This window comes from Blennius ocellaris (assembly GCF_963422515.1).
Source record: "Blennius ocellaris genome assembly, chromosome: 23".
Classification (NCBI taxonomy): Eukaryota; Metazoa; Chordata; class Actinopteri; order Blenniiformes; family Blenniidae; genus Blennius; species Blennius ocellaris.
The window spans coordinates 3,835,199-3,861,440 of NC_137672.1; the positions used below are offsets into that span (position 1 = coordinate 3,835,199).

General features: G+C 44.2%; 1 protein-coding gene across 1 annotated transcript in view; it reads left to right on the plus strand.

Moving 5' to 3' along the window:
- Positions 1–7,994: 7,994 nt before the first annotated feature.
- LOC308147035 (uncharacterized protein) overlaps positions 7,995–26,242 on the plus strand; it is a 101,613-nt gene continuing 83,365 nt past the window's right edge. The window contains exons 1-5 of the mRNA XM_080519083.1: positions 7,995–8,232; positions 16,986–17,087; positions 23,611–23,709; positions 24,735–24,833; positions 25,959–26,057. Coding sequence (XP_080375209.1) covers positions 8,098–8,232; positions 16,986–17,087; positions 23,611–23,709; positions 24,735–24,833; positions 25,959–26,057 — 534 coding nt within the window. The 5' untranslated portion in view covers positions 7,995–8,097. The remainder of the gene's footprint in view (positions 8,233–16,985; positions 17,088–23,610; positions 23,710–24,734; positions 24,834–25,958; positions 26,058–26,242) is intronic.

The window sequence follows — 26,242 nt, forward strand, 5'->3', positions numbered from 1 at the left end:
TACATATATATACATGTATATAAGATGTATACAAGATAATTACCAAATAAGATTTACTGTACTTCAGGGACCACATGCAGTCCAGGTTCATCCTGAGTGACCAGACTGGTCAAATATTGCTATAATAACCTTTAAATTTACACTTCAAAGTTTTTCTTTGTTGTCACAGTTTATGGAATGAAATTGTTTGTATTTTTGCAAGATCAAACCATTTGTACTGAAAATGATTACAGTCTCAGTTCCGGTTCTGATTCTGGTCTCGACCTTGATGGCAGCCTAAGAAGCGCGCTCCTCCGTTAAGATTTAAAAAAAACATAACCTGCTGGGTATCAAAATCATCGACGAATCATTTGACCTGATTGAAAGGGCAGGATGAGATGGAAACGCGAGAGAAAAGCAGAAGAAACTGTCTGCGAAAGGCTAGACACCGAAGATGATAGCCATGCTAATGCTATGATGGCGCCGGAAGACCAAAAAGTAATGACAAATCCAAAGTCGACGTGGAATTGATTCTTCAAGAAATACGAGATTTTAGACAAGAAAACGAATGACGTCTGGACGTCATCAGAGAAGATATTAATGACGCAAATCAAAGAATTCATGAAAAACGTGCTAAAAACCCAAAATGAACAAAAGCTAATCGACCAAGAAGTGAGGGCACGGAGGAGAAACCTAAGGATTTTTAACGTACCGGAAAATGAAGAACAAGGCAGTTCAGTGATTGTTTTTCTGGAAACGTTTCTCAGAGAGAAACTAAACCTCGCGACTCCCGTGAACTCACCATCGAGAGGGCATCACCGAGCGCTAGCGCCGAAACCAGCAGAGGGTGAAATACCGAGGTCGATTGTGGCTCAGTACCGGCAGAACCGAACAAAGGAAGAAAGACTGAGAAAGACCTGGGAAAAGAAGGAAATTTACGTAAACACCCAGAGAATGTTACGGTGGGACTTCAGAGGCTCAGGTGCGGAGAAACCAGCGGGAGACAGATGAGTACGCTTGGAAGAGTTTATTCTTTTAACAAGCGTGGAGTGAAGGTGTTCAAGGCGGCTAGCTGAGGCAGGAGCTACTGGGGCAAGAGTCCGGTCTGGTCACGGTGGGTCAGGAAACCAAGGAAGCTGAGGCTGGCGAGTCTTCAAAGGAAGCAAAAGGAAACGACGTTAGTAGAAGACTAACTTGGGACAACGTACACGCAGGTCTACTGACTCAGGGAGTTTTACGATCCAGCGCCGAGTGGAGTCGATCACCTGTTTAAGAGGTTTAGCTGATCAGGAGACAACGAGCTCCACCCGGTCGTCGCAGCTGAACTGAATCAGGTGGTGATTCCCTCAGCAGCTCCACCTCCTTCAACACAACCTGAAAACCAAAAGGGGAGGAGAGACAGGAGAGGGAGAACACCCAGCCACGCCCTGAAGAGGCCTCTGAGGAGTGGGGCGTGACAGAGGATCTACTTCGACCACGATTATCCGACTACTATTCTGAACCACCGCAAGGAATACAATGAAGGAATACAATGGAGGAATACAATGAAGGAATACAATGAAGGAATACAATGAAGCAAAATGAATTCTGAGGGAAAAGAGGATCCGGTTCCAGACCCCATACCCATTTAAGGTCCACGTCTTCTACGAGGGCAAGACGCGGGTCTACCAGACGGCACATGAAGCAACAAAAGATATGCGGGACCAAGGCTTTGCGGTGCGTTTGGTGCCTCCACAACGGGACCTGAGGGAGCAGCTGGACTCGGAACCCTGGCGTGGAACCCTGGCGGAGGAGAGAGACCGACCCTGAGGATCGTCTGAGGGAGCTGCTGGTCTCGGAACCCTGGCGTGTCGCGGGGAGGAGAGAGACCGACCCCGAGGATCGTCTGAGGGAGCTGCTGGACTCGGAACCCTGGCGTGTCGCGGGGAGGAGAGAGACCGACCCCGAGGATCGTCTGAGGGAGTTGCTGGACTCGGAACCCTGGCGTGTCGCGGGGAGGAAAGACACCAACCCCGAGGATCGTCTGAGGGAGCTGCTGGACTCGGAACCCTGGCGTGGAACCCTGGCGGAGGAGAGAGACCGACCCCGAGGATCGTCTGACGGACAAGCTGCGGTCATTTCCAAGCTCCAGGCTTTCAGAAGAGTCCCTCCACACTGAGGAGAAGCGGTGTAAAGTCTACCTTGTTGTTGATGTTTTGTTTCAGTCTCTGTGTTTTCCTTATATCCTAATGTAAATGTATGGAGGGCCAGGACCCATACCCTGGGCTGCTATTCGTATCACCATCTGAAAAGGATTTCTCTACAAACTTTGGCCAAAAGACTGGCCAGATAAATGACTATTCACACGCCTTTACAATGGAACCCAAAGTGTTCCAATGTAAGCAGTTTTTCACTTCATGTTCTTATAGTTCTAAGGTGTTTGACCAGAATGTTCTGTAGCCTTTTGCTTTTACAAGTTCAGTAATACAAGCGAATGGTATCTGAACAGTTAAAAATAGCATCCTTCAAGGTAAACGGCATTCTAAATCCAATTAAACGAACAAAGATACTGATGAAAATGAGAAGGGAAGAAGTAGGTCTTATTTACCTACAAGAAACACATTTGAACGATATAGAACACTTAAAACTGACCAAATACGGCTATACTAAACATACTATGTGTCGTAGAAAGGTAAACATAAAAGAGGTGTTGCCATGTTAATATTGAACAAAGTGGCCTTTGAACAGAGTTATGAACACAAAGATAAAGAAGGACACTGTATATTGGTCAAAGGTACTGTCAGTGGAAATGTATATACATGATTTAATGTCTCTGCCGCTCCAGGAAGTAACGGGTTGTAAACCAATCTGAGGGAACCCTTATCTGTGGTGGAGATTTTAATCTCCATCTTCAATCTAGCTCACAGGCCACACTGGCAGACGCAAAACCTCTTGAATCAATTGACAATCTGGGAAATATAATGGTAGAATCTGTGCTTACAGTTTGGAAAGAGCTGTTGGAAACGCATCATTTGAAAAAGGACATTAAAATGCTATGTTGGCCGGCATATGATCAAAACTTCATACCAAACAGTCACGACTCCAGATTTAAGACCTAGATTATGAAAGGAATACAAATTATTTCCCAGATTGTAAAAGATAATCAAGTAGAAAGCTTTGACGCATTGCAACATACATTTAATTTGGAGAAAGATTTTTTATCAATGCCTCTCATTATAACCCATTAATCAATCATTTTTACCAAAGCATATAAATCACAAATTAAAAGAGGAATAACATCGAAACTGTACAAAACTCATCTTAACAGTCATTCAACAAAATACAGAACAAATAGATGGGAAAAGGAAGGAGGAGTTATGATAACAGAAGAGGAGTGATATACACACATCCCAGTGGAGAAGTACAAAATCCCATACTTGGAAAGAATTCTGTTGGAAACGTGTAACACGTTTCTTTATAACACACCGTCAACTTGCACATTTTGTCAAGGAAGCAGACGCCGTGGGAGAAACTGGTTGCCAGCATCATTCCCATGCATTTTGGGACTGTCATACTCCTCAAAAATATTGGTCTGACGTTAATGAGGACGTTTCTGGATTATAGGACACAAACAATGCAGACATTAGCTGCAGCTAAAGAAGCTATCACTAAGAAGTGGAGAGTTGTCCAGGACTGGACCCACATAATTATGGACGTTTACAAAATGGAGAAAATAACCTTCATGGTGAACACAAAGATGGATCTATTTGTCAAACACTGGGAAAAATATGCCAAACAATGTATGCCTGAGAATATATAGACTAATCTCTGCTTTTAACTGCCAAGACTATTACAGACTGAAATTGTTTTCAATTGAATTAATCCCAATCTAAGTATTGATACAATGCTACACTTGTTTACTCTCTGGATGTTCAATGGTTAAACTTTTTTTTTCCTTTTGTTTTTGATTGTTTTCCTTATTTAAAAAAAAATGGGATGGAGACAAAAAAAGGAAATGTCCTTGAATGTTTGTACCATGTTTGTCTTTGTTTGGCAAACTTGAATTGTGCTGTCTCTTGTCTGTCAATAAAAACATAATAAAGAAAAAAAAAGAAAAGAAAATGATTTCAATCTTAACATAAAGTCAATTTTAATGAAACATTCTGGTGCAAAATACAATGAAATCTCAAAATAAAATGAGTGTAGCTCCTCTTTAAGTTCCTTGCTTGGTGGGACCAGATTGGAGCCTCTTGGTGGGTTTTGGCCAACGGACCTTGTGTCCTCTGCTGTTAAGGGAACGTCAAACTTAAGTAAGTGTCACGTCAAAATTGTCCTCCACCCTGTGCGCTAGGCTCCGCCCCTCTGTGGGGATTTTCTGGATCGTTACGTTACGTCATGGATCGTTAAGAAAATGAACCAGAGTGTACAATGATGGAATCATGCATCACCTGCAACCTGAATATTCTAATAATCTGGCCCAGCCCAAGTATTTTAGCCGTCAAAGTGTCCCCTCAGCTGGAAATGTTCCAGGAAAACCGGTCCGTTGTCCTTGTCAGGGAGGTTGTCCTCATTAAGGTGTGTTAACAGTTCAATGTGTCCCCTCTTACCGGACATATTGTCCAGGAAATACGGTAAAAGAAGATTCATTCAGTTTTTACTCCCAAGTTTTTTTCCATGACGGATCATATCTTAGCGAGTCGATTTTCAGGCAACTGAACAGTGAAGAATGGCTCCATTAATGTCATTTATTCACTTCGCATTCATTCATTCACGAAGCTGCTTTCTCATGTGGCTCCTGCGACGATTCAACAAAGACACGTCTCACTCTTTTGAATGAGGATTGTCTGGGTGATTTTCTCCTCTGACAGAGAGCTCATTGTTGGACTTCCCATAGAGAACCGGCGCTTTCGCCTCGCTGGCAGCTTCCGTTCAACGTCGTGTGATTAATGGTGTCGGAGCTGCTCGATGGCTGTGAAAAGGTCTGACTTTAATTTTCCCTCTGAGTCAATAGGAAGTGCTCGGGGCTGCAGACTGACACAGATCAGCCTGAACAGGACACAAGACCTGTGTCCATCAGGCTCACGCTAATGCTAGTGGATGCTAATGGATGAACGTGTCGATGGTACGGTGAAGAAGAACCTTGTTTATAAAACATGTTTGGAAATGAAGCGTCGCGCAGCACCTTGATCCTCTCTTCTGACTCATCAGCTTTTTATTAAGAGACCTTATTATCAGATATTGACATTTCTACGGCAACGACTTCAAGAGAAAACACAAAACTGGTACTGCATTTTGGTCTGTTTACACAACGGTCCTCAGGGCCTCTTAAAACTTGTTGAAACGCTGCGACTCCATCTCCGTGTACATTTTTAAAAACAAGACTTTCTGGAAATGCTCCTCTGGTCCTGGTCTTGGTCCTGGTCTTGGTCCTGGTCCTGGTCTTGGTCATGGTTCTGGTCTCGGTCCTGGTTTCGGCCCAACATGCTAACTACAATGTTTTCAGTGTTTCTGTGTAAATGTGAAACTTTTCTGAAACTTTAGCACCAAAGCAACGTGTTTTCATTTGAATCGTTGTCATGGAAACAAGGCTTTAGTGTATTTTTGTACATTTTGATCCTCAGAACAGATGAGATTGTTTTTCCTTTGGCGGTTGACGCAACACGCCTGTTGACGCAACATGCCTGTTGACGCAACATGCCTGTTGACGCAACACGTCTGTTGACGCAACATGTCTGTTGACGCAACATGCCTGTTGACGCAACATGCCTGTTGACGCAACATGCCTGTTGACGCAACATGTCTGTTGACGCAACATGTCTGTACCGCCGTCATCTTGGGGAGGTCTCCCGCTGGTGCTAAACATAAAGATCCCAGGCTAGAAAATCCACCAAAACATTTGTAGCTCCACGGAGAAAAACAATTAAGAGCACATTTTAAAGCTGAGGGAAAGCTCTATCCCATGGAAACCTCACGGAGGAATTATTGGGAAGGGGAAAGTCATTTGGTCCAATTGACTAAGACTCTGTCAACTAAACTGCAATAACACATCAGCGCTAATAAGCGAGCACATTACTTGTTGTACAGCGGGACATTAAGCTCGAGTTGGCCAGTTATCACTATCACTACCAAAACAAAGGTGTGGCACTGGCTGTCAGTGTCAATGAAATTATTTTTATGCTTGAAGTGGCTCAAGTAACGCTGGAGTCAGAGGCTCCGAGTATTGATATGCACTGTTCAAACACACATGGCTACCCATGAATTATCACTTAAAGCAAAATAAATACACAACTTACTTGTGATAAGTGACACCTCAGTTCCTTGTTTCCAATGAACATGTGTTTGTGCACAAAACGAGAGCATTTCGTCGATTTTCACCAAAACTTGCCTTCGCTTGCGAGCGTAGCTACACATATCTATGCTTGCACATACCTTTCCAAGATGGCCGAAAGGTGAGTCACGCCACAGGCAACGCCACGAGGCCTCTATGGTTATATATCTATGACAGAAATGATATCGTGTCCAGCAGATCGTTCTCAGGTAAAACGGCTCTAACAACAAAACTCGTTCAAATCCTGCCGTTGTCATGTGACGTCGCCGAGGAAGTCATTCTGAGTTGCAGCCGTCTGAGTGGCAGGTCACGAGGTTTTCAACGCCCATGATGCTCATGACCTCCTACAACTGTTGTCTTGAAGTGACTGCAATACGTTAGGAGTAAAAAGCAGGTTGGAGACCTGCACGTTAATGTCACACAAACAGATGACGGACAGCAAACCACTGTCATGTTGCAGTGATTTGTTTTCAAAGATGCAGTCAATCGCTTGTCGCTCCACAAGTGAAATTCAAGCTGACTTTGGTGCAGAATTCTAATCCAGTTCGTTGAGAGGAAGCTGGGCGGGGTGTTGGGGCTGCAGACGCTCTGCAGGCAGGTAGTTAAAAGCAGGAGCTCAGCTTTCAGAGCGGGTGAAGACATTTAGGAGAAGGTCAGGGAGGTACGGTAACCAGGTCAACCTGACAGGAACCGCAGCGCTTTTCACAGGAAGTCTGGTTCTGTGCTCCAGCGTAGTTTAGAATTTAAACATGATTCTGGATTTAACACTGGAGACATCAATCATCCATCTAGTCACCCTGCTGCAGTTCTGTCGTCTTTGTTTCATGGTTGGACAACAAGACGCCCTCTTGTTTTGTTGTTGTCCGTTTCCATCTGAGCCGAGTTCAGCTCCTCACATGGAAGCAACCTGAAAACGAATGACTTTTACTTTCCTGACAAGTCTCAGATGAGCTTCACTGCTTTTTCCCACAGTCCGTGGAGTTGCTCAACAGTTGGTTAACAGTTGGTCAACAGTTGGCTGAATTGGTCAACAGTCAGTCAGCAGTTGGTTGAGTTGGTCAACAGTCAGCCATCAGTTGGTCGAGTTGGTCAACAGTTGGTTGAGTTGGTCAACAGTCAGTCATCAGTTGGTTGAGTTGGTCGAGTTGGTCAACAGTTGGTTGAGTTGGTCAACAGTCAGTCATCAGTTGGTTGAGTTGGTCAACAGTCGGTTGAGTCAGTTGAGTTGGTCAACAGTCAGTTGAGTTGGTCAACAGTCGGTTGAGTCAGTTGAGTTGGTCAACAGTCGGTTGAGTCAGTTGAGTTGGTCAACAGTCGGTCAAGAATGGGTTGAGTTGGTCAACAGTCAGATGAGGTTTCTCTATTCTCTTGGTATGTTGAAGTTTCCATTGGATGAACACATTGTTCACATCAGGACAGATCATTAACCCTCGTCTGCCCCCCCCCCCACACACACACACACACACACACACAGGTTAGGCATGCAGCCCCCGGCCGACCACCCTCACTCTCCTTGCTCGGTCTGCCTCTGCCTTCTCACACATAGCTGTGCTGGTGGGTGTAAAAATAACTGGGCTATGGGGGGGGGGGGGGGGGGGGGGTTGTTAGTCAATGGTCAGAGTTGGAATGAGGACGACTCCAGTGGAGAAGCGGCAGCACAGCTTTCCAGACGCCACACACAGTGAGGTTGGGTGAAGACCAAGGGGTCGCCCTCCCCATGCGTGAGGCATTTAGGGGGATGGTAGGGGGGCCGAGGATTACCAGAGCGATTACACTCAGAGTCCTCCTTCACGTCCTGGATTCCAGGCACCATGGGCAACGCTGCCCTGTGCAAGGTGTGCGGCTCGAACAAAGGCCTGCGAGCCGCCGGCAGCCTGTCAGACCTGGAGCCACACTACTACTGTCCAGAGCACTTCCCCCAGCAGCCACCTCCACCTCCACCGCCGGTAAGATCCCCGCTGGACACGCCACCAGCTGATGGATTCTGGGAGATTTGCTGAAGATAAGAAGGTTTTTTCCAAGCAGGTGTCGGCAGGTTGAATGAAATCAGGAGTTATTTACATTCCGTCTGTTGTGATGAGGATTCTCAGTAACGATGAGCGACGGAGGTCATTCTGATTCCAGCCTGGGAAGAGGTGACGGTGGGCAGACAAGCTTTTTGATTGGTGTGTGTGTGTGTGTGTGTGTGTGTGGTGGGCGGTGGCAGTACACTCTCTTTAAAGGCCGGTGTGACATTTTTGTCCGTCTGCAGCAGAGTGTGGACTTTGGTGGCTAATTTGAAAAGCTCTGTCACGGCTTCAGCAGCAAGCTGCTGGGATGCAACTCAGAAAATAAACTCAGCCTTCGTCTACCTGTGTGATTCAGACAAACGTGTCAACGGGGCAAATGATAAGTGTTTTGTCTCATTGTGACGAGGTATTTCAATGTTCTGGAGCTGTAGACCTGTAGGTGTGTTCCTATGGATCTAGAACAGCTTCAACATCACACTCGGGAGGTACCAGTACTAATCCTACATAAGACTGTGAATTATGTTCTGATCAAATATCAAGAGGAGGAGAAACATTGTTTGTACAACACCAGCAACTTAATCACCAGCAACTTAATCACAAGCAGAGTTCGCCCCACGTCGAACATTAGTTTACTGCTCAGCCCATAACCCCGAGCCATGCTACATGCTACATGCCATAGTTTCTGGACTCACACACCAGCAATGCTACATGCTACATGCTATAGTTTCTAGACTCACACACCAGCAATGCTACATGCTACATGCTATAGTTTCTAGACTCACACACCAGTGATGCTACATGCTATATTTTCTGGACTCACACACCAGTGATGCTACATGCTATATTTTCTGGACTCACACACCACTGATGCTACATGCTATAGTTTCTGGACTCACACACCAGCAATGCTACATGCTATATTTTCTGGACTCACACACCAGTGATGCTACATGCTATAGTTTCTGGGCTCACACACCAGCAATGCTACATGCTATATTTTCTGGACTCACACACCAGTGATGCTACATGCTATATTTTCTGGACTCACACACCAGTGATGCTACATGCTATATTTTCTGGACTCACACACCAGTGATGTTACATGCTATATTTTCTGGACTCACACACCAGCAATGCTACATGCTATATTTTCTGGACTCACACACCAGCAATGCTACATGCTGTAGTTTCTGGACTCACACACCAGCAATGCTACATGCTACATGCTATAGTTTCTAGACTCACACACCAGCAATGCTACATGCTATATTTTCTGGGCTCACACACCAGCAATGCTACATGCTATATTTTCTGGACTCACACACCAGTGATGCTACATGCTATATTTTCTGGACTCACACACCAGTGATGTTACATGCTATATTTTCTGGACTCACACACCAGCAATGCTACATGCTATAATTTCTGGACTCACACACCAGCAATGCTACATGCTGTAGTTTCTGGACTCACACACCAGCAATGCTACATGCTACATGCTATAGTTTCTAGACTCACACACCAGCAATGCTACATGCTATATTTTCTGGGCTCACACACCAGCAATGCTACATGCTATATTTTCTGGACTCACACACCAGTGATGCTACATGCTATATTTTCTGGGCTCACACCAGTGATGCTACATGCTATATTTTCTGGGCTCACACACCAGTGATGCTACATGCTATAGTTTCTGGACTCACACACCAGTGATGCTACATGCTATATTTTCTGGACTCACACACCAGCGATGCTACATGCTATATTTTCTGGACTCACACACCAGTGATGCTACATGCTATATTTTCTGGGCTGACACACCAGTGATGCTACATGCTATATTTTCTGGGCTGACACACCAGTGATGCTACATGCTATATTTTCTGGGCTCACACACCAGTGATGCTACATGCTACATTTTCTGGGCTCACACACCAGTGATGCTACATGCTATGTGCTATAGTTTCTAGGCTCACATACCAGCGATGCTACATGATGATATGTCAAGTAAAGTACTTCTTCATTCTCCTCTAGTGGTCTGAAAGTTTTTTTTTCACATTTGAAGAGCAATGGTAGAAATGCAGACCTGTCATTGTTGAAAGGTGTGAAGATAACTGAATGAATATCTGGTTTAGTCCAGTGAAAAGAGAAAATGATTTATAGCTCAGCTCCTCTTCACCACAACGGTCTGATATAGTGACTGTTACTGCAGCCTGAAGCTGTGGACCATCTATCCATCCTCCTCCATCCTCCTCCACCCTTCCTCCATCCTCCTCCATCCCTCCTGATTAAGACCCTGAGATACTTGAACTCCTCCTTCCTTTCCTGTGAGAGGACCAGGACTCAGGTCTGGAGGTTCTGACCTGCTTCACTCTGAACCATTCCAGTGAAAACTGGAGGCCCTGGTGTGTTTTCACCTTCCTCCTTCTCTTCACTTGAAGCTCTAGTCTGGTTGGGTGGAGGTCATTTGGACGTTTTCATGTTCATGTCTGGACCTTTGGAGTGATTTCTTCTGAGGCAGAGCAGAAACCATGTGGCTGCAGGTTTCTGTCTGACGCCTGATTCAAACCTGCTTGTGTCAAATGAAGTGACGACCATGTGAGTGAAACGAGTTCTAGTGATGAATGAATCACCTCACACATTTAGACACGGAGGTGTCTGAGTCTTGATCTTTAACCTTTGACCCGTCTGACACTGACACTCTAGAACCACGTCCAGCTTCAACCTGATCGTTTAACTTTAACATCTTAACCATTTTAGATTATAGAATATTTGAACAATTACAGACGTTGTAATTGTTCTGAACCAAATTAATTTGTTCGTGTGTGGATATGATGTCTGAAAAAGCTAAAGTAGCTAATGAGTCAAAGTAGCTAAAAGCTGAAAAACCAAAACTATCTAAGACATTTTATATCAGTAAAAAAAATGTTTTAAAAGGTAAAGCAACTAAAATAGATTAAAAAAAATTGCTTGTCAGGGTGACAATGCTAGTGCCACATCAACTAAATTGACTAAAAATGGCTGAAAAGTAGAACATCTTAAAAAGCTTATGTTACTAAGAAAAACAACTAAAAATGACTGAAAGAGACGAAACTGCCAGAAAAAGAAAAAAGACGAAATGGCTAACATAGTTAAAAAGCCTAAAACAATTGATGAAACAAACAACGAATTATTAAAGAAGCAATATAGATACAATCATTTGAAATAGATCAAGATAAAGCCCATTAAATAGTTAACATGTATTATTAAGAAAAGGCTAATATTAAAATTACTCAAATAAGTGGTGAGAAGGGTTACAACAGGAAAATGTTGCTCAAAAATATTTTTTTAAAGTGTTCTAAGTTAGACTAAACAGTCCAGGGGTCGGCTGATTGGTCAGAAACAGTCCAGGGGTCGGCTGATTGGCCAAAAACAGTCCAGGGGTCGGCTGATTGGCCAAAAACAGTCCAGGGGTCGGCTGATTGGTCAGAAACAGTCCAGGGGTCGGCTGATTGGTCAGAAACAGTCCAGGGGTCGGCTGATTGGTCAGAAACAGTCCAGGGGTCGGCTGATTGGTCAGAGACAGTCCAGGGGTCGGCTGATTGGTCAGAAACAGTCCAGGGGTCGGCTGGTTGGTCAGAAACAGTCCAGGGGTCGGCTGGTTGGTCAAAAACAGTCCAGGGGTCGGCTGATTGGTCAGAAACAGTCCAGGGGTCGGCTGGTTGGTCAGAAACAGTCCAGGGGTCGGCTGATTGGTCAAAAACAGTCCAGGGGTCGGTTGGTTGGTCAGAAACAGTCCAGGGGTCGGCTGATTGGTCAGAAACAGTCCAGGGGTCGGCTGATTGGTCAAAAACAGTCCAGGGGTCGGTTGGTTGGTCAGAAACAGTCCAGGGGTCGGCTGATTGGTCAGAAACAGACTAGAGGCCGGCTGATTGGCTGAAAATAGCCCGGGGGTCAGCTGATTGGTCAGAAACAGTCCAGAGACGTTTCCATGCCACCACTCAGCTTGCTGCATTAGCATTTTCACATTAGCTTGCGCTGATGCACTGTAATGACGTGAAAGGAGTAAAGGAAATAATTAAATGAGTTTCCAATCATGTCAAGCGGAGTATTTAGAAGTGCAGTGCTTCTATTCATCGTTAAGGTTTTTATTTTAGTGAAATTGGAGGTGAAGACCGCCGCTCTGATTGAAGTGCTGCTAATCTGTAAAGTTCATCACCTGATGCTTCCACCGTCAAAGCAGCTTTTAATATCAGAGCCACCAACACGTTGCTAGTCAACAAAACCACTGTTTACCAGGCGCGCAGCTCAAAATAGAAACTGCTTGGTGAGTTGAAAGCTGTGAACTCAGATCAGCTGATGTGTGTTTATCTGTTGCTAAACAAGCTAACATGTTGTTATTGGCCATTCTTTCCATGTCATCAGTTTCTATTGACTGTTTTGAGGGTAACTCTTTATGTGTGGCTCCATAACAGAATGTTGTTAGGTTTTATCGGGAGTTTCCATTTTGCTTGAGCAGAAGATCTAATTCCACTTTTCTCCCTAGTTTTTTGCTCCTGGTTTGGTCTGTACTTTAGTTTCCTTGAGTTACCACATCTGATACCTAGCTGGCTGAACTCATGGTAACTTTGTTTTAGCGTGTGATCAAAGTGTAAAACTGATTGCAAGATAACTCTGGGTTACCAGTTATCAACATGAGCATCGGTGGTGATTTCACTCCACTGCTATTTTTGTTTTGCTTCATCGCAGTAAGCAGTTGATTTCTATAATGTTGGCATCGTTCGCCACGGAGCTATTGTTGCTTAACAAAAATGTCCTTCATGAAAACTGTGATGCTAAACTGGATCAATGCTAACACGTTAGCTTGTAGAATAGAATGCCAAGCTGTCGGAATTGTGAACTTTGGTCTCTCCATGAAATGAATGAATGATTGTATAAATAGTGGACATCAACTTGAGCAAACGTTTATGTCGCTAAAGCACGCAAAGACAATTTCTTTTAAATGAGCGTATTTTAGCTATGCTAATGTATGCATGTTAGCGCGATTGTATGTAGTTAGCATTCTGCTAACAGGCCTTTGAAAGTGAGACATTTTTAGTGTGGAGCTACTATCATTTAAAAAATACTTTTTAGGCGGCGTCTGAGTGAATTGGACATATTTATATGTGCCTTGCTCTAACATGGTAATGAGATTCATTTGAGCTTGTTTCTGCCATAGTGACCGAAGGCGGCATTACTGCAAATGCTAAAGTTTTCACTTTAGAGCTTTGAGAACTTAACAAAAAGTTGAAATCTTTAAAGAAAACCAAGTTGTTCACTTTAAATATGGGAAAGCATGTTAGCTCTAAAGCTAACAACTTGGTAGTTAAGTTAAGATCCGTGTAGCTACAATATGCTAACAAGATAGCTTGGCGGTATCAATAGAGCTCAATAATAATGTTGATGACCTGATCGACGGCTTAGTGAGACCCTTTGAGGTTTACACAATCTTTTAGCTTGTTGGGCGAGCGGCGTGGACGCAGATGTCCTGTTGTCATGGTTACCACCAGCGAAGGCGGTCACCGTGGTAACTGAGAGTCGTGGTGAGGGTCGTCCATCCTTCCCAGACGATGAGCTTTTGTTTTGCATTATACATGACGCTGCCGTCGCTCTGAGCCAGACTCTTAGCAAATGAATGTTTGATGTGGCGAGCTGAGTGTGAACACGTTCCGTCACACTCGGTGGGTTTGATTGTGTCGTGGTCGTGTTGTGCGGCGGAGCAGATCGCGGAGGAAGACACACCCGGTAGAGTTACCGTGCTGCGGCAGACTGCAGCAGCGGAATCCAGCTTTGAACGTCAATCCACACAGAGACAGAAACGACCTTCATGTTTCTTGGCTTGCCTCACATTTCTCAGCTTGTATATTCATGACGTTTGATCCCAAACATGACCTTGCAACCAACCGCCAGACTCTTTTCTTTCTTTCCAGGCATCTTCTCACACTGAAAACATGCTGACTCATCGTATTCAAAAGCAGGAGTTATGAAACATTTCCTCCACAATCCTGCCTTTCTCTAACGCGTCAAGTACTTTGTGTTCTGAAGTCCCCACTTGCCCGGTTGGCCCATTGGTCCGTGTGTTGCCATAGCAACCGTCCTGTCGCACGACGGTTTGGGCAGAATGTGACTCGGCAGCTCTCTGGGGAATTAAGGGGTGGGGCCATTGTTGTTGCGGTGGTTTTGTACAGTTGCTGCAAGGTGACAATGCTAACGTTGTCAGACCGTGAGTGTTCCGGAACACAACGGTGTAAAATACTCTCAAGTCAGTGACTGTAATTCAGACATAAAATACATATAACTGCAAAAAAAATACTCTTAGACCCTGATATATCAGAGTGATTTAGGCAGTGGAAGTAGTGAAATCACATCAGGCTAACAAGCTACGTTTGGCTCAATCAGCCAAGTTGCAGTTTTTTTCAATGAAAGAAGCACAGCGAAGAAGAATCAGCAACATTTTGCTAAAGTACCATTTGTAAATGTATATAGCCACTTTGCCTATTTCATCTATATCTGAATTAATGAGCTGACTTTGCAGTTTAGCTATTTTGGATTTCATTTGCTGTTATAGCTAATTTCTTTGCTTCCATCCTTTAGCAGTTTCATGGCTGTGAACCATTTCAGCATTTTAATAATTGTGGGCTTCCGTTGTTAGCGCTTGTAGCCATTTCTTTTAGCATTGTTTTGCCATTCTAGCGGTTATAGCCGCCTTGTCAATTTAGTTATTGTTGTTTCAGTTCTTGTGGCTATTCTTGCTGATTTGGCCAGTTTATCAATTTTTTTTAAATGATTTTGTAATTTTTGCCATTTAGCAATATTAGCAACGTAGCTATTTTACTTCTTTCAGCTGTTTTTCTAAAAGCCCCAATAGAACGGCTGTAGAGCCATGTGCTGCTTCTAAATTACAAGTTGCATCTAACCCTAAACTATCAAGCGTGTTGATTTTCTTCAAACTGTATTGAAGATGCTAATTGCTAATATGAGCTACACCAGCGGTTCCCATTAAATTTCTGATCTCTGATTTGCCAAAACTTCACACTGAAGCCAAACCTTGGAGGCGACACTCACTTTAAAGCTGTGATCCAATCAGGAGCCGCGGCGATCAGCAGCTTCGTTTACAGTTGAGAAAGTTTTTAGGTTTTTTTGCTTCTCTCTGGTTGTTTGTGACACTCTGGATCTCTGCTCCCCTCCTGGTGTCCATCCTGGAAACCATCCAGAATGAAATGGAGCCTGCATGACTCAGCGTTTTCCTCCGGGTGGCGTCACTTTAGCCGACTCCCGCTGCTGAGTCGGCACTCTGCAGGAAAACACTTCACTGTCATTGCATTGAGACTCAGCCAGGGTCACACTACACACTGTAACTACACACTGTACTACACACTGTACTACACACTGTACTACATACCATACTACACACTGTACTACACACTGTACTACACACTGTACTACACACTGTAACTACACTGTACTACATACCATACTACACACTGTACTACACACTGTAACTACACACTGTACTACACACTGTACTACACACTGTAACTATACTGTACTACATACCATACTACATACCATACTACACACTGTACTACACACTGTACTACACACTGTAACTACACACTGTAACTACACACTGTACTACACACTGTACTACACACTGTACTACACACTGTAACTACACACTGTACTACACACTGTACTACACACTGTAATTACACACTGTACTACACACTGTACTACACACTGTGCTACACACTGTAACTGCACACTGTACTACACACTGTAACTACACACTGTAAGTATACACTGTACTACACACTAACTACACACTGTACTACACACTGTACTACACACTGTAACTACACACTGTACTTCACACTGTAAGTATACACTGTACTACACACTGTAACTACACACTGTAGCTACACACTGTACTACACACTGTAAGTATACACTGTACTACACACTGTAACTACACACTGTACTACACACTGTAACTACACACTGTAAATACACACTATATTACACACTGTACTACATACTGTAGTACACACTGTACTACATTCTGTACTACACACTGTACTACACACTGTACTACACACTGTACGCACTTAAAGTTGCTCCATGCTGGTGTTGCAGGTGAAAGTTGCTTCATGTTGGTGTTGCAGGTGAAAGTTGCTTCATGTTGGTGTTGCAGGTGAAAGTTGCTTCATGTTGGTGGTGCAGGTTAAAGTTGCTTCATGTTGGTGGTGCAGGTTAAAGTTGCCTCATGTTGGTGTTGCAGGTTAAAGTTGCTTCATGTTGGTGTTGCAGGTTAAAGTTGCCTCATGTTGGTGTTGCAGGTTAAAGTTGCTTCATGTTGGTGTTGCAGGTTAAAGTTGCTTCATGTTGGTGTTGCAGGTTAAAGTTGCTTCATGTTGGTGATGCAGGTTAAAAAGAATCAGCTCTAATGTGGCTGTGAGATTTGACTCGTTGTGAGACGGTGGCCATGAGTTAGCTCCGCCCCCTTCCCTGTGACTCAGGTGAGGGAAGAGCTGAGCAGTGCAGACAGTTTCCAGGGTCGATGGCATTGTTGTGAAGTTGCTTCAATTGTTCCTGCTCTGAAGACGTTTCCTCTCCCCCCCCCACCCCCCCCCCCCCCCCCCCACCCCCCGCCCCCCTCTCTTCTCCAGTCGGACAGTAACACCAGCTTCCTGCGAGCAGCCAGAGCGGGAAACATCGATAAAGTTCTGGAATATCTGAAAGGAGGCGTTGACATTAGCACCTGCAACCAGGTAAGACATCATGTGACCCAGACGCTCGTCACTCGTGTGTTATTTGTTACTGACCTGGAAACGTTGTTTGGTTCACGCAAACATAAAGACTGAGATCTGGGCTCAAGAGTCAATGTTGAGGCTGGAAACACAATGTGGACGTTTTAATGTGTTTAATGTACGAAAATCTCTCAAACTACCACAACTATGTGAGTCTGATATGAACTATGAGGAACAATGTAGTGATGTTCACTCCTTTATCGCTCTCAGTTCAGATATTCTCTCTCTTTTTACCTCTTTTCTATTCTTTTATTGAACAAATACCGTAGTAACTATTGAAGCCATCATGATATAAAGTGAGCATCAGTTTTTCAGCATGCTAGCTTCCGCATGTGTGAATGAAGTTAGCAAACTAGCGGCTAGGCTGTCCAGTCTCGTAAATCCAACATGGAGTCTGTCGTTGGTACAAGCTAACAGCTAACACACTGACAGAGCTAACAACATGGAGTCTGTCGTTGGTACAAGCTAACAGCTAACACACTGACAGAGCTAACAACATGGAGTCTGTCGTTGGTACAAGCTAACAGCTAACACACTGACAGAGCTAACAACATGGAGTCTGTCGTTGGTACTAGCTAACAGCTAACACACTGACAGCGCTAACAACATGGAGTCTGTCGTTGGTACAAGCTAACAGCTAACACACTGACAGAGCTAACAGCATGGAGTCTGTCGTTGGTACAAGCTAACAGCTAACACACTGACAGAGCTAACAGCATGGAGTCTGTCGTTGGTACAAGCTAACAGCTAGCACACTGACAGAGCTAACAACATGGAGTCTGTCGTTGGTACAAGCTAACAGCTAACACACTGACAGAGCTAACAGCATGGAGTCTGTCGTTGGTACAAGCTAACAGCTAGCACACTGACAGAGCTAACAACATGGAGTCTGTCGTTGGTACAAGCTAACAGCTAACACACTGACAGAGCTAACAGCATGGAGTCTGTCGTTGGTACAAGCTAACAGCTAACACACTGACAGAGCTAACAACATGGAGTCTGTCGTTGGTACAAGCTAACAGCTAACACACTGACAGCGCTAACAACATGGAGTCTGTCGTTGGTACAAGCTAACAGCTAACACACTGACAGAGCTAACAGCATGGAGTCTGTCGTTGGTACAAGCTAACAGCTAACACACTGACAGAGCTAACAACATGGAGTCTGTCGTTGGCAGTGTTGGGCAAGTTACTTTAAATTAGTAACTCAGTTGCTAGTTACTAATTTCAAAAGTAGTAACTAGTAACTAAAAGTTACTTTAAGTTATTTGTTACTTTCAAAGTATAGAGTTACTAGGGAAAGTAACTTAATATTACTTTCCCTAGTAACTTAATTTTTTTAAACTTGAAAGTCTCTTATGAATGTGTTGCCTCCCTCACTGGAGAGCTAGTCCTCTGGCTTGCTTACAATGTAAGTCCTATCCTACCGCGAGCGCAATGCGCCACCAAGCGACTTGAACGTAATGGCAATTGAATGATGTAATGACTGAAAATGCATTTAAAATTATAATGTCTGTTTTCCTCTTATTTATTTTATCCAACTGTTTTAATGAATTTCTATTGTTTCCAACCTTCTACAAACATTATTTGGGATTACTAGGACATTGTACTTGATAAAACAACTGAACAATGTGATCATTGTACCCAGTATCACTATGATGAAGCAGTGGATCAACAAAACACAACATACAATATGTTGAAATCTTTCATAGGTGTATTTATTGTAGCCATTGAAACAGGTAGAAACAGACAGTGCATAAATTAAACTGTGCCTCAGAACATTTAGCAGCTGTAGGAATGATCAATAAAAGTACATATTTGTTGTTGGTACAAGCTAACATAACACTAATGTTGCACCATTCGACGCATAATGTGAATGAAACTTTGTTTTCAGAGCAAATAAAGAAACGGTAATGCTGGCATTGGAGGTGCTAAGCTAGCCTTGCCAGCTGGGTCACACAGACGATCTAATTGCCTATCTCTGTGTTTGATGACACAGCACTTCTTTATTGAGCCAAGTCATTATCACCTCTCCTCGCTGTACGTTAGCATTTCAGCCGTGACTCCAGGTTCACTGGCTGAAAGAAACTGGATCCCATCCTTTAGCAAGCTGCAGCGGCTGAGAACCAGCGGCTCGCTAAACAAAGGTGACATGAACGCCTGAGATTCTCTGAGCGTCTCCAGAGTATTTCCGTCAGCATCATGCGCGGTGACAGCTAGCATGCTGGCACCGTCACTTCGGCCCTTGAAGATATTTTGGGCTGGGCGCGTTAGCGTCTCTCAGTGGGAGTTTTAAAGGAGGATGTGGGACAGTGTGACCGAGCGTCGAGGAGGTGGGACAAAAAGGAGACGTCGTTCTTGTTGCTCTGGAAAACAACTCGTCCTGGTTCTTTGTCATGAAACTTGATGAGGGGAAAAAAGCAGCGACACAACAGAGCTGAGCAGCGCTTCCTGTCCTCAGTATTAGACGTTGTCTGTCGACTCGACGCGGCCTGAGTGACAATACAGTCGTCCCTCATTATAACGCGCTTCACCTTTCGCAGCCTCGCTGTTTCGCAGATTTTTTTTGTGTGCAATTTTGCATGTTTTTTTTTTAAAGGCGTATTAGCATGTTCTGCATGCTGATTGGCTAAGGGAGAACCTGCACATTGCATTCTGTGTCCCGATTGGCTAAGGGACTGCAGACCCTTGTCAATCAATCTCTGTGCCGCGTTTCGAGTACACGAATGCGTTGGACTTGCACATACAGATACATATTGCAAATACATCAATGTCTGATCGACAGCAGTGAGACTCTGAAGTGCTGCATGTTTGCAAGTTTTGTTCCTGACAAACCCACGATGTGGACAAAACGTTCTGCACCGACAAAGGAACATGTGGTCGCAGCCAAAAGGCAGAGGAATGTTTAGGTTTTAAAATCTACCAAGGTTTGAACCTTGAGAGTGTTTAAACAAGAGAAATGTGAGGGAATGTTAATTACTGTCTGAGAAAAGTGTATAAAGCGTGTAGTGAGGGGTTTTACAGCCTTAAAACATACATAATACTTGTAAAAAAAAGTTAACTACTTCGCGGATTTCGCTTATTGCGGGTTATTTTTAGAACGTAACCCCGCGATAAACAAGGGACACTGTAATCCACTTGTCTAAAAAAAGCTAATGCTAAGAAAACTGTCTTTTATTGTTAAGTACTTTTAACTCTGTAGCTGAAATATATCGTGAATGTAGTACTCAATATATTCCATAAACATGAAGACTTTAAACCATCAAAAAGTTCTTGTATTTCATTCAGCTCGATGTTTAGTTTGGGATTCTGATCCGCCTTGCAGGGTAAGGATTGTACTGTACTACAGTGTGTAGTACAGTCCAGGGTTAGCAGATTCCACTGCTGACTTCTATTGACTTTCAGAGAAGTTGCTAAGCTCATGCAGTGGGTTAGGGTTAGCGCTCGTCTCCCAATCAGAAGGTTGCAGGTTTGATTCCCATCTCCACCCGGCCACATGCCAAAGTGTCCTTGAGCAAGACACTGAACGCCAAACTGCTCCCAGTGGAGTGACGACGCCTTGCATGGCCACAGCCTCCACTGGGGTGTGAATGGGTGAATGTGATTATCAATGCAAAGGGCTTTGGGGCTGATCCTGCAGTTGAAAAGTGCTTTATAAGTGAAGTCAATTTACCATTTAGCAGTTAGCGATACTCCATAATGACCCACCCTCCTCTGCCTCTGATTGGCTCATCAGTCTCAGGTGAACACCGACATTAACCAATCACATCAGAGTGGTTGGTGGTGGTCAGAGGGTGAATGTAGTGAGAGAGTGAGTGGTTGGTGGTGGTCAGAGGGTGAATGTAGTGAGAGAGTGAGTGGTTGGTGGTGGTCAGAGGGTGAATGTAGTGACAGTGAGTGGTTGGTGGTGGTCAGAGGGTGAATGTAGTGAGAGAGTGAGTGGTTGGTGGTGGTCAGAGGGTGAATGTAGTGAGAGAGTGAGTGGTTGGTGATGGTCAGAGGGTGAATGTAGTGAGAGAGGGAATGGTTGGTGGTGGTCAGAGGGTGAGAGAGTGAGTGGTTGGTGGTGGTCAGAGGGTGAATGTAGTGAGAGAGTGAGTGGTTGGTGGTGGTCAGAGGGTGAATGTAGTGACAGTGAGTGGTTGGTGGTGGTCAGAGGGTGAATGTAGTGAGAGAGTGAGTGGTTGGTGGTGGTCAGAGGGTGAATGTAGTGAGAGAGTGAGTGGTTGGTGGTGGTCAGAGGGTGAATGTAGTGAGAGAGTGAGTGGTTGGTGGTGGTCAGAGGGTGAATGTAGTGAGAGAGTGAGGGGTTGGTGGTGGTCAGAGGGTGAATGTAGTGACACTGAATGGTTGGTGGTGGTCAGAGGGTGAATGTAGTGAGAGAGTGAGTGGTTGGTGGTGGTCAGAGGGTGAATGTAGTGACAGTGAGTGGTTGGTGGTGGTCAGAGGGTGAATGTAGTGAGAGAGTGAGTGGTTGGTGGTGGTCAGAGGGTGAATGTAGTGACAGTGAGTGGTTGGTGGTGGTCAGAGGGTGAATGTAGTGAGAGAGTGAGTGGTTGGTGGTGGTCAGAGGGTGAATGTAGAGAGAGAGAGAGAGTGGTTGGTGGTGGTCAGAGGGTGAATGTAGTGAGAGAGTGAGTGGTTGGTGGTGGTCAGAGGGTGAATGCAGTGAGAGAGTGAGTGGTTGGTGGTGGTCAGAGGGTGAATGTAGTGAGAGAGTGAATGGTTGGTGGTGGTCAGAGGGTGAATGTAGTGAGAGAGTGAATGGTTGGTGATGGTCAGAGGGTGAATGTAGTGAGAGAGTGAGTGGTTGGTGGTAGTCAGAGGGTGAATGTAGTGAGAGAGTGAGTGGTTGGTGGTGGTCAGAGGGTGAATGTAGTGAGAGAGTGAGTGGTTGGTGGTGGTCAGAGGGTGAATGTAGTGAGAGAGAGAGTGGTTGGTGGTGGTCAGAGGGTGAATGTAGTGAGAGAGAGAGTGGTTGGTGGTGGTCAGAGGGTGAATGTAGTGAGAGAGTGAGTGGTTGGTGGTGGTCAGAGGGTGAATGTAGTGAGAGAGTGAATGGTTGGTGGTGGTCAGAGGGTGAATATAGTGAGAGAGTGAATGGTTGGTGGTGGTCAGAGGGTGAATGTAGTGAGAGAGAGAGTGGTTGGTGGTGGTCAGAGGGTGAATGTAGTGAGAGAGTGAATGGTTGGTGGTGGTCAGAGGGTGAATGTAGTGAGAGAGAGAGTGGTTGGTGGTGGTCAGAGGATGAATATAGTGAGAGAGTGAATGGTTGGTGGTGGTCAGAGGGTGAATGTAGTGAGAGAGTGAGTGGTTGGTGGTGGTCAGAGGGTGAATGTAGTGAGAGAGTGAGTGGTTGGTGGTGGTCAGAGGGTGAATGTAGTGAGAGAGTGAGTGGTGTTGTGCGAACGAGTCGCGAGCGAGTCCCCCCCCCCACCACACACACACACACACACACACACACACACACACACACACACACACACACACTTGGATTGTTCACAGTAGATATATTAATAGAGCTCATCTGTGATTTGTTGTTGGTGTGGAGACAAGACACGTTGATACTCTTTCCGAGTATTTATTGCTCTCATCCAGGATTGGTCCTCTTCCATTCCTCAACATCAGAGCGTAGCATTGCTCAACATGGGATCGTATCATTACTCAACATCATAGCGTAGCATTGCTCAACATCAGAGCGTAGCATTGCTCAACATGAGATCGTAGCATTGCTCAACATGGGATCGTATCATTACTCAACATCATAGCGTAGCATTGCTCAACATCAGAGCGTAGCATTGCTCAACATGGTATCGTAGCATTGCTCAACATCAGAGCGTAGCATCGCTCAACATGGGATCGTAGCATTGCTCAACATGGGATCGTAGCATTGCGCAACATGGGATCGTAGCATTGCTCAACATCAGAGCGTAGCATTGCTCAACATCAGAGCGTAGCATTGCTCAACATGGGACCGTAGCATTGCTCAACATCAGAGCGTAGCATTGCTCAACATCAGAGCGTAGCATTGCTCAACATGGGATCGTAGCATTGCTCAACATGGGATCGTAGCATTGCTCAACATGGGATCGTAGCATTGCTCAACATCAGAGCGTAGCATTGCTCAACATGGGATCGTAGCATTGCTCAACATGGGATCGTAGCATTGCTCAACATGGGATCGTAGCATTGCTCAACATCAGAGCTTAGCATAGCTCAACATGGGATCGTAGCATTGCTCAACATGGGATCGTAGCATTGCTCAACATCAGAGGTTAGCATAGCTCAACATGGGATCGTAGCATTGCTCAACATGGGATCGTAGCATTGCTCAACATGGGATCGTAGCATTGCTCAGCCCTTCCACATGTGAAGGTGAAGCCAGCATCTTGCCGCTCAAACCATAAGACAGGAAGTGAAAGGCAGACTTACTTGGCTGTGGCTGATGAGAAGGTAACGGTTCTCTCTGTTCTACTTTCCTCCAGAATGGCCTCAACGCCCTACACCTGGCGGCCAAAGAGGGTCACATGGACCTGGTCCAGGAGCTCCTGGACCGAGGAGCGCTGGTGGATTCAGCCACCAAGGTGAGATGCATCAGGGTCATCAACAAACATGTTTACCACCAACCTGTGGAGAATCACAGACGTGGAAGTCACAGAACACAACCGTTGGTAGGGGAGAAAATCCAGCTTGTGAAGAATGGATGGGATCAATCCGCCCCAAAATATACTCCGTTGTAAAAGCTGGGATTTGAACAATTGTGCTATTTGACTCAGTTCTAATTTATTCTTATAATACATCCATCTATCCATCCATCCATCCATCCATCCATCTATCTGTCCGTCCATCCATCCATCCATTTACTCCCAGCAGGTTACTGATTTACCCAGCAGGTTACCCAGCTTGTTACTGATTTACCTAGCAGTTTACCCAGCAAGTTACTGAGTTACCCAGCCAGTTACTGATTTACTCAGTAGGTTACCCAGTTAGTTACTGATTTACTCAGTAGGTTGCCCAGTTAGTTACTGATTTACTCAGTAGGTTGCCCAGTTAGTTACTCAGTTACCCAGCAGGTTACTGATTTACTCAGCATTTGCCTCGCAAGTTACTGAGTTACCCAGCTGGTTATCCAGCAGATTATGCAGCGAGTTATTGAGTTACCCAGCAGGTTACTAATTTACTCAGCAGGTAACCCAACTAGATATTGAGTTACCCAGCGGTTTACTGGTTTACTCAGCAGGTTTCAAGTGCTGTCGCTTTTCATGTGCTGACCAACCTCATCAGCTGAGATATTCTCATTTCTCTACTTCATCCTTTCATAGTTTTCTCTAATGTTTTGATAGATGTATTGTAGTGAAACTCAGTGAACTGCCTGAACAGAGTATTCTTCAGGTTTAAAGATGTGTGTCCTCATCAACACGCAGTATAATTACTAGATCTCATCCGCCATTCTGTTTTCAATTTTCTGGAAAAGTCATTAGTTCCATTGATTTGTTGGACTGTAAAGCTTCATTTCCAAAATCCCAGCAGTACTTTAATTTGACTGATTAATCCTTGTCCTTCACAGTACTGAGCATGTACTGTGTGTGTGTTTGTTGTGTTGCTGCAGAAAGGAAACACGGCGCTTCATATAGCGTCTCTGGCCGGTCAGGTCGAAGTGGTGAAGACTCTTGTGAAACGAGGAGCCGACATCAACGCCCAGTCTCAAGTGAGTTCTGCTATTCACTGGTTTTGTTGCTTTTTTTAGGTTTTATTGGCTTTCTTTGGCGTTTATTGGTTTTTATTGAGTTCTTTTTGTTTCATTGGGTTTCTTTGGTTGTTATTGGGTTTCTTTGGCTTATATTAGCTTTATTTGGCTTTTATTGAGTTTCTTTGGTTTTAATAGGGTTTCTTTGACTTTTATTGTTTTTATTCGGTTTCTTTTTCTTTTACCGGTTTTTATTGGGTTTCTTCAGTTGTAGTTGGTTTCTTTGGTTTTTATTGGCTTTCTTTGGCTTTTATTATGTTTCTTTGGTTTTTAGTGGCTTTCTTTGTCTTTCAATGGATTTCTTTGTCTTTTATTGGCTTTCTTTGGCTTTTATTGCATTTCTTTGGCTTTTATTATGTTTCATTGGGTTTTATTGACTTTCTTTGACTTTATGTGACTTTCTTTGGGTTTCATTGGGTTTAGTTTGAATTTGTTGGGTTTCATTGATTTTCATTCAGATTTTCTGGATTGTATTGGGTTCCATTGAATTTTGTTGGATATCATTGAATGTTGTTTTTTTTGGTTCATTGGGTTTCTTTCAGGGTTTTTTTTTTGTTTGTTTTATTGGATTTCATTGGGTTTAGTTTGGTTTCATTGTGAATTATTGGGTTTCGTTTGATTTCTTTGGATTTGATTGTTTTTTGTTTGGTTTTTATTGGCTTTCATTGGGTTTGTTTGTCTTTTGTTGGGTTTTGTTTTGGTTGATTCTATTTGATTGGGTTTTGTGAGGTTGGTTTATTGAATTTCCTTGGTTTTAGTTTGGTTTTGTTGGGTTCTATTGGTTTTTGTTTTGTTTTATTGGATTTTGTTGGTTTTTGTTTAGTTATGTTGGGGTTCACTGAGTTTGCTTGTCTTTTTTTGGGTTTCATTGGTTTTTGTTTGGTTTCATTCAGAGTCTCAGCTGATTTATTTTGGTTTTGTTGTGTATTTCAGGGTTTTGTTGGATTTCATGTGTTATTCATAGGGGTTCATGGGGTTTTGTTGGGTTGTGTTGTGTCTCGTTTGGCTTGATTGTGTTTTGTTGAGCTTGATGAGCTCGGGCTGCTGTTTGAAGCAGTATGTGTGTGTGTGTGTGTCTGTTTGTAGAATGGATTCACTCCACTGTATATGGCTGCCCAGGAGAACCACCTGGACGTGGTGCGTTACCTGCTGGAAAATGGAGGCAACCAGAGCACAGCTACAGAGGTGAGGCAATGGGGCGGGGAGGGTGGGAAGGTTGTCACTTCACAATGATATGACCCCGAACCAAGTTCCTGCAAGAAGGTGTGAGAACAGCCTACGGAACTAAAGTGCACACTGGTGGAAAAGAAGTTCAGTTTTGTCATATCTGATTTTATTTGATTGCCTGAATTTCGATGGACATGTCAAAA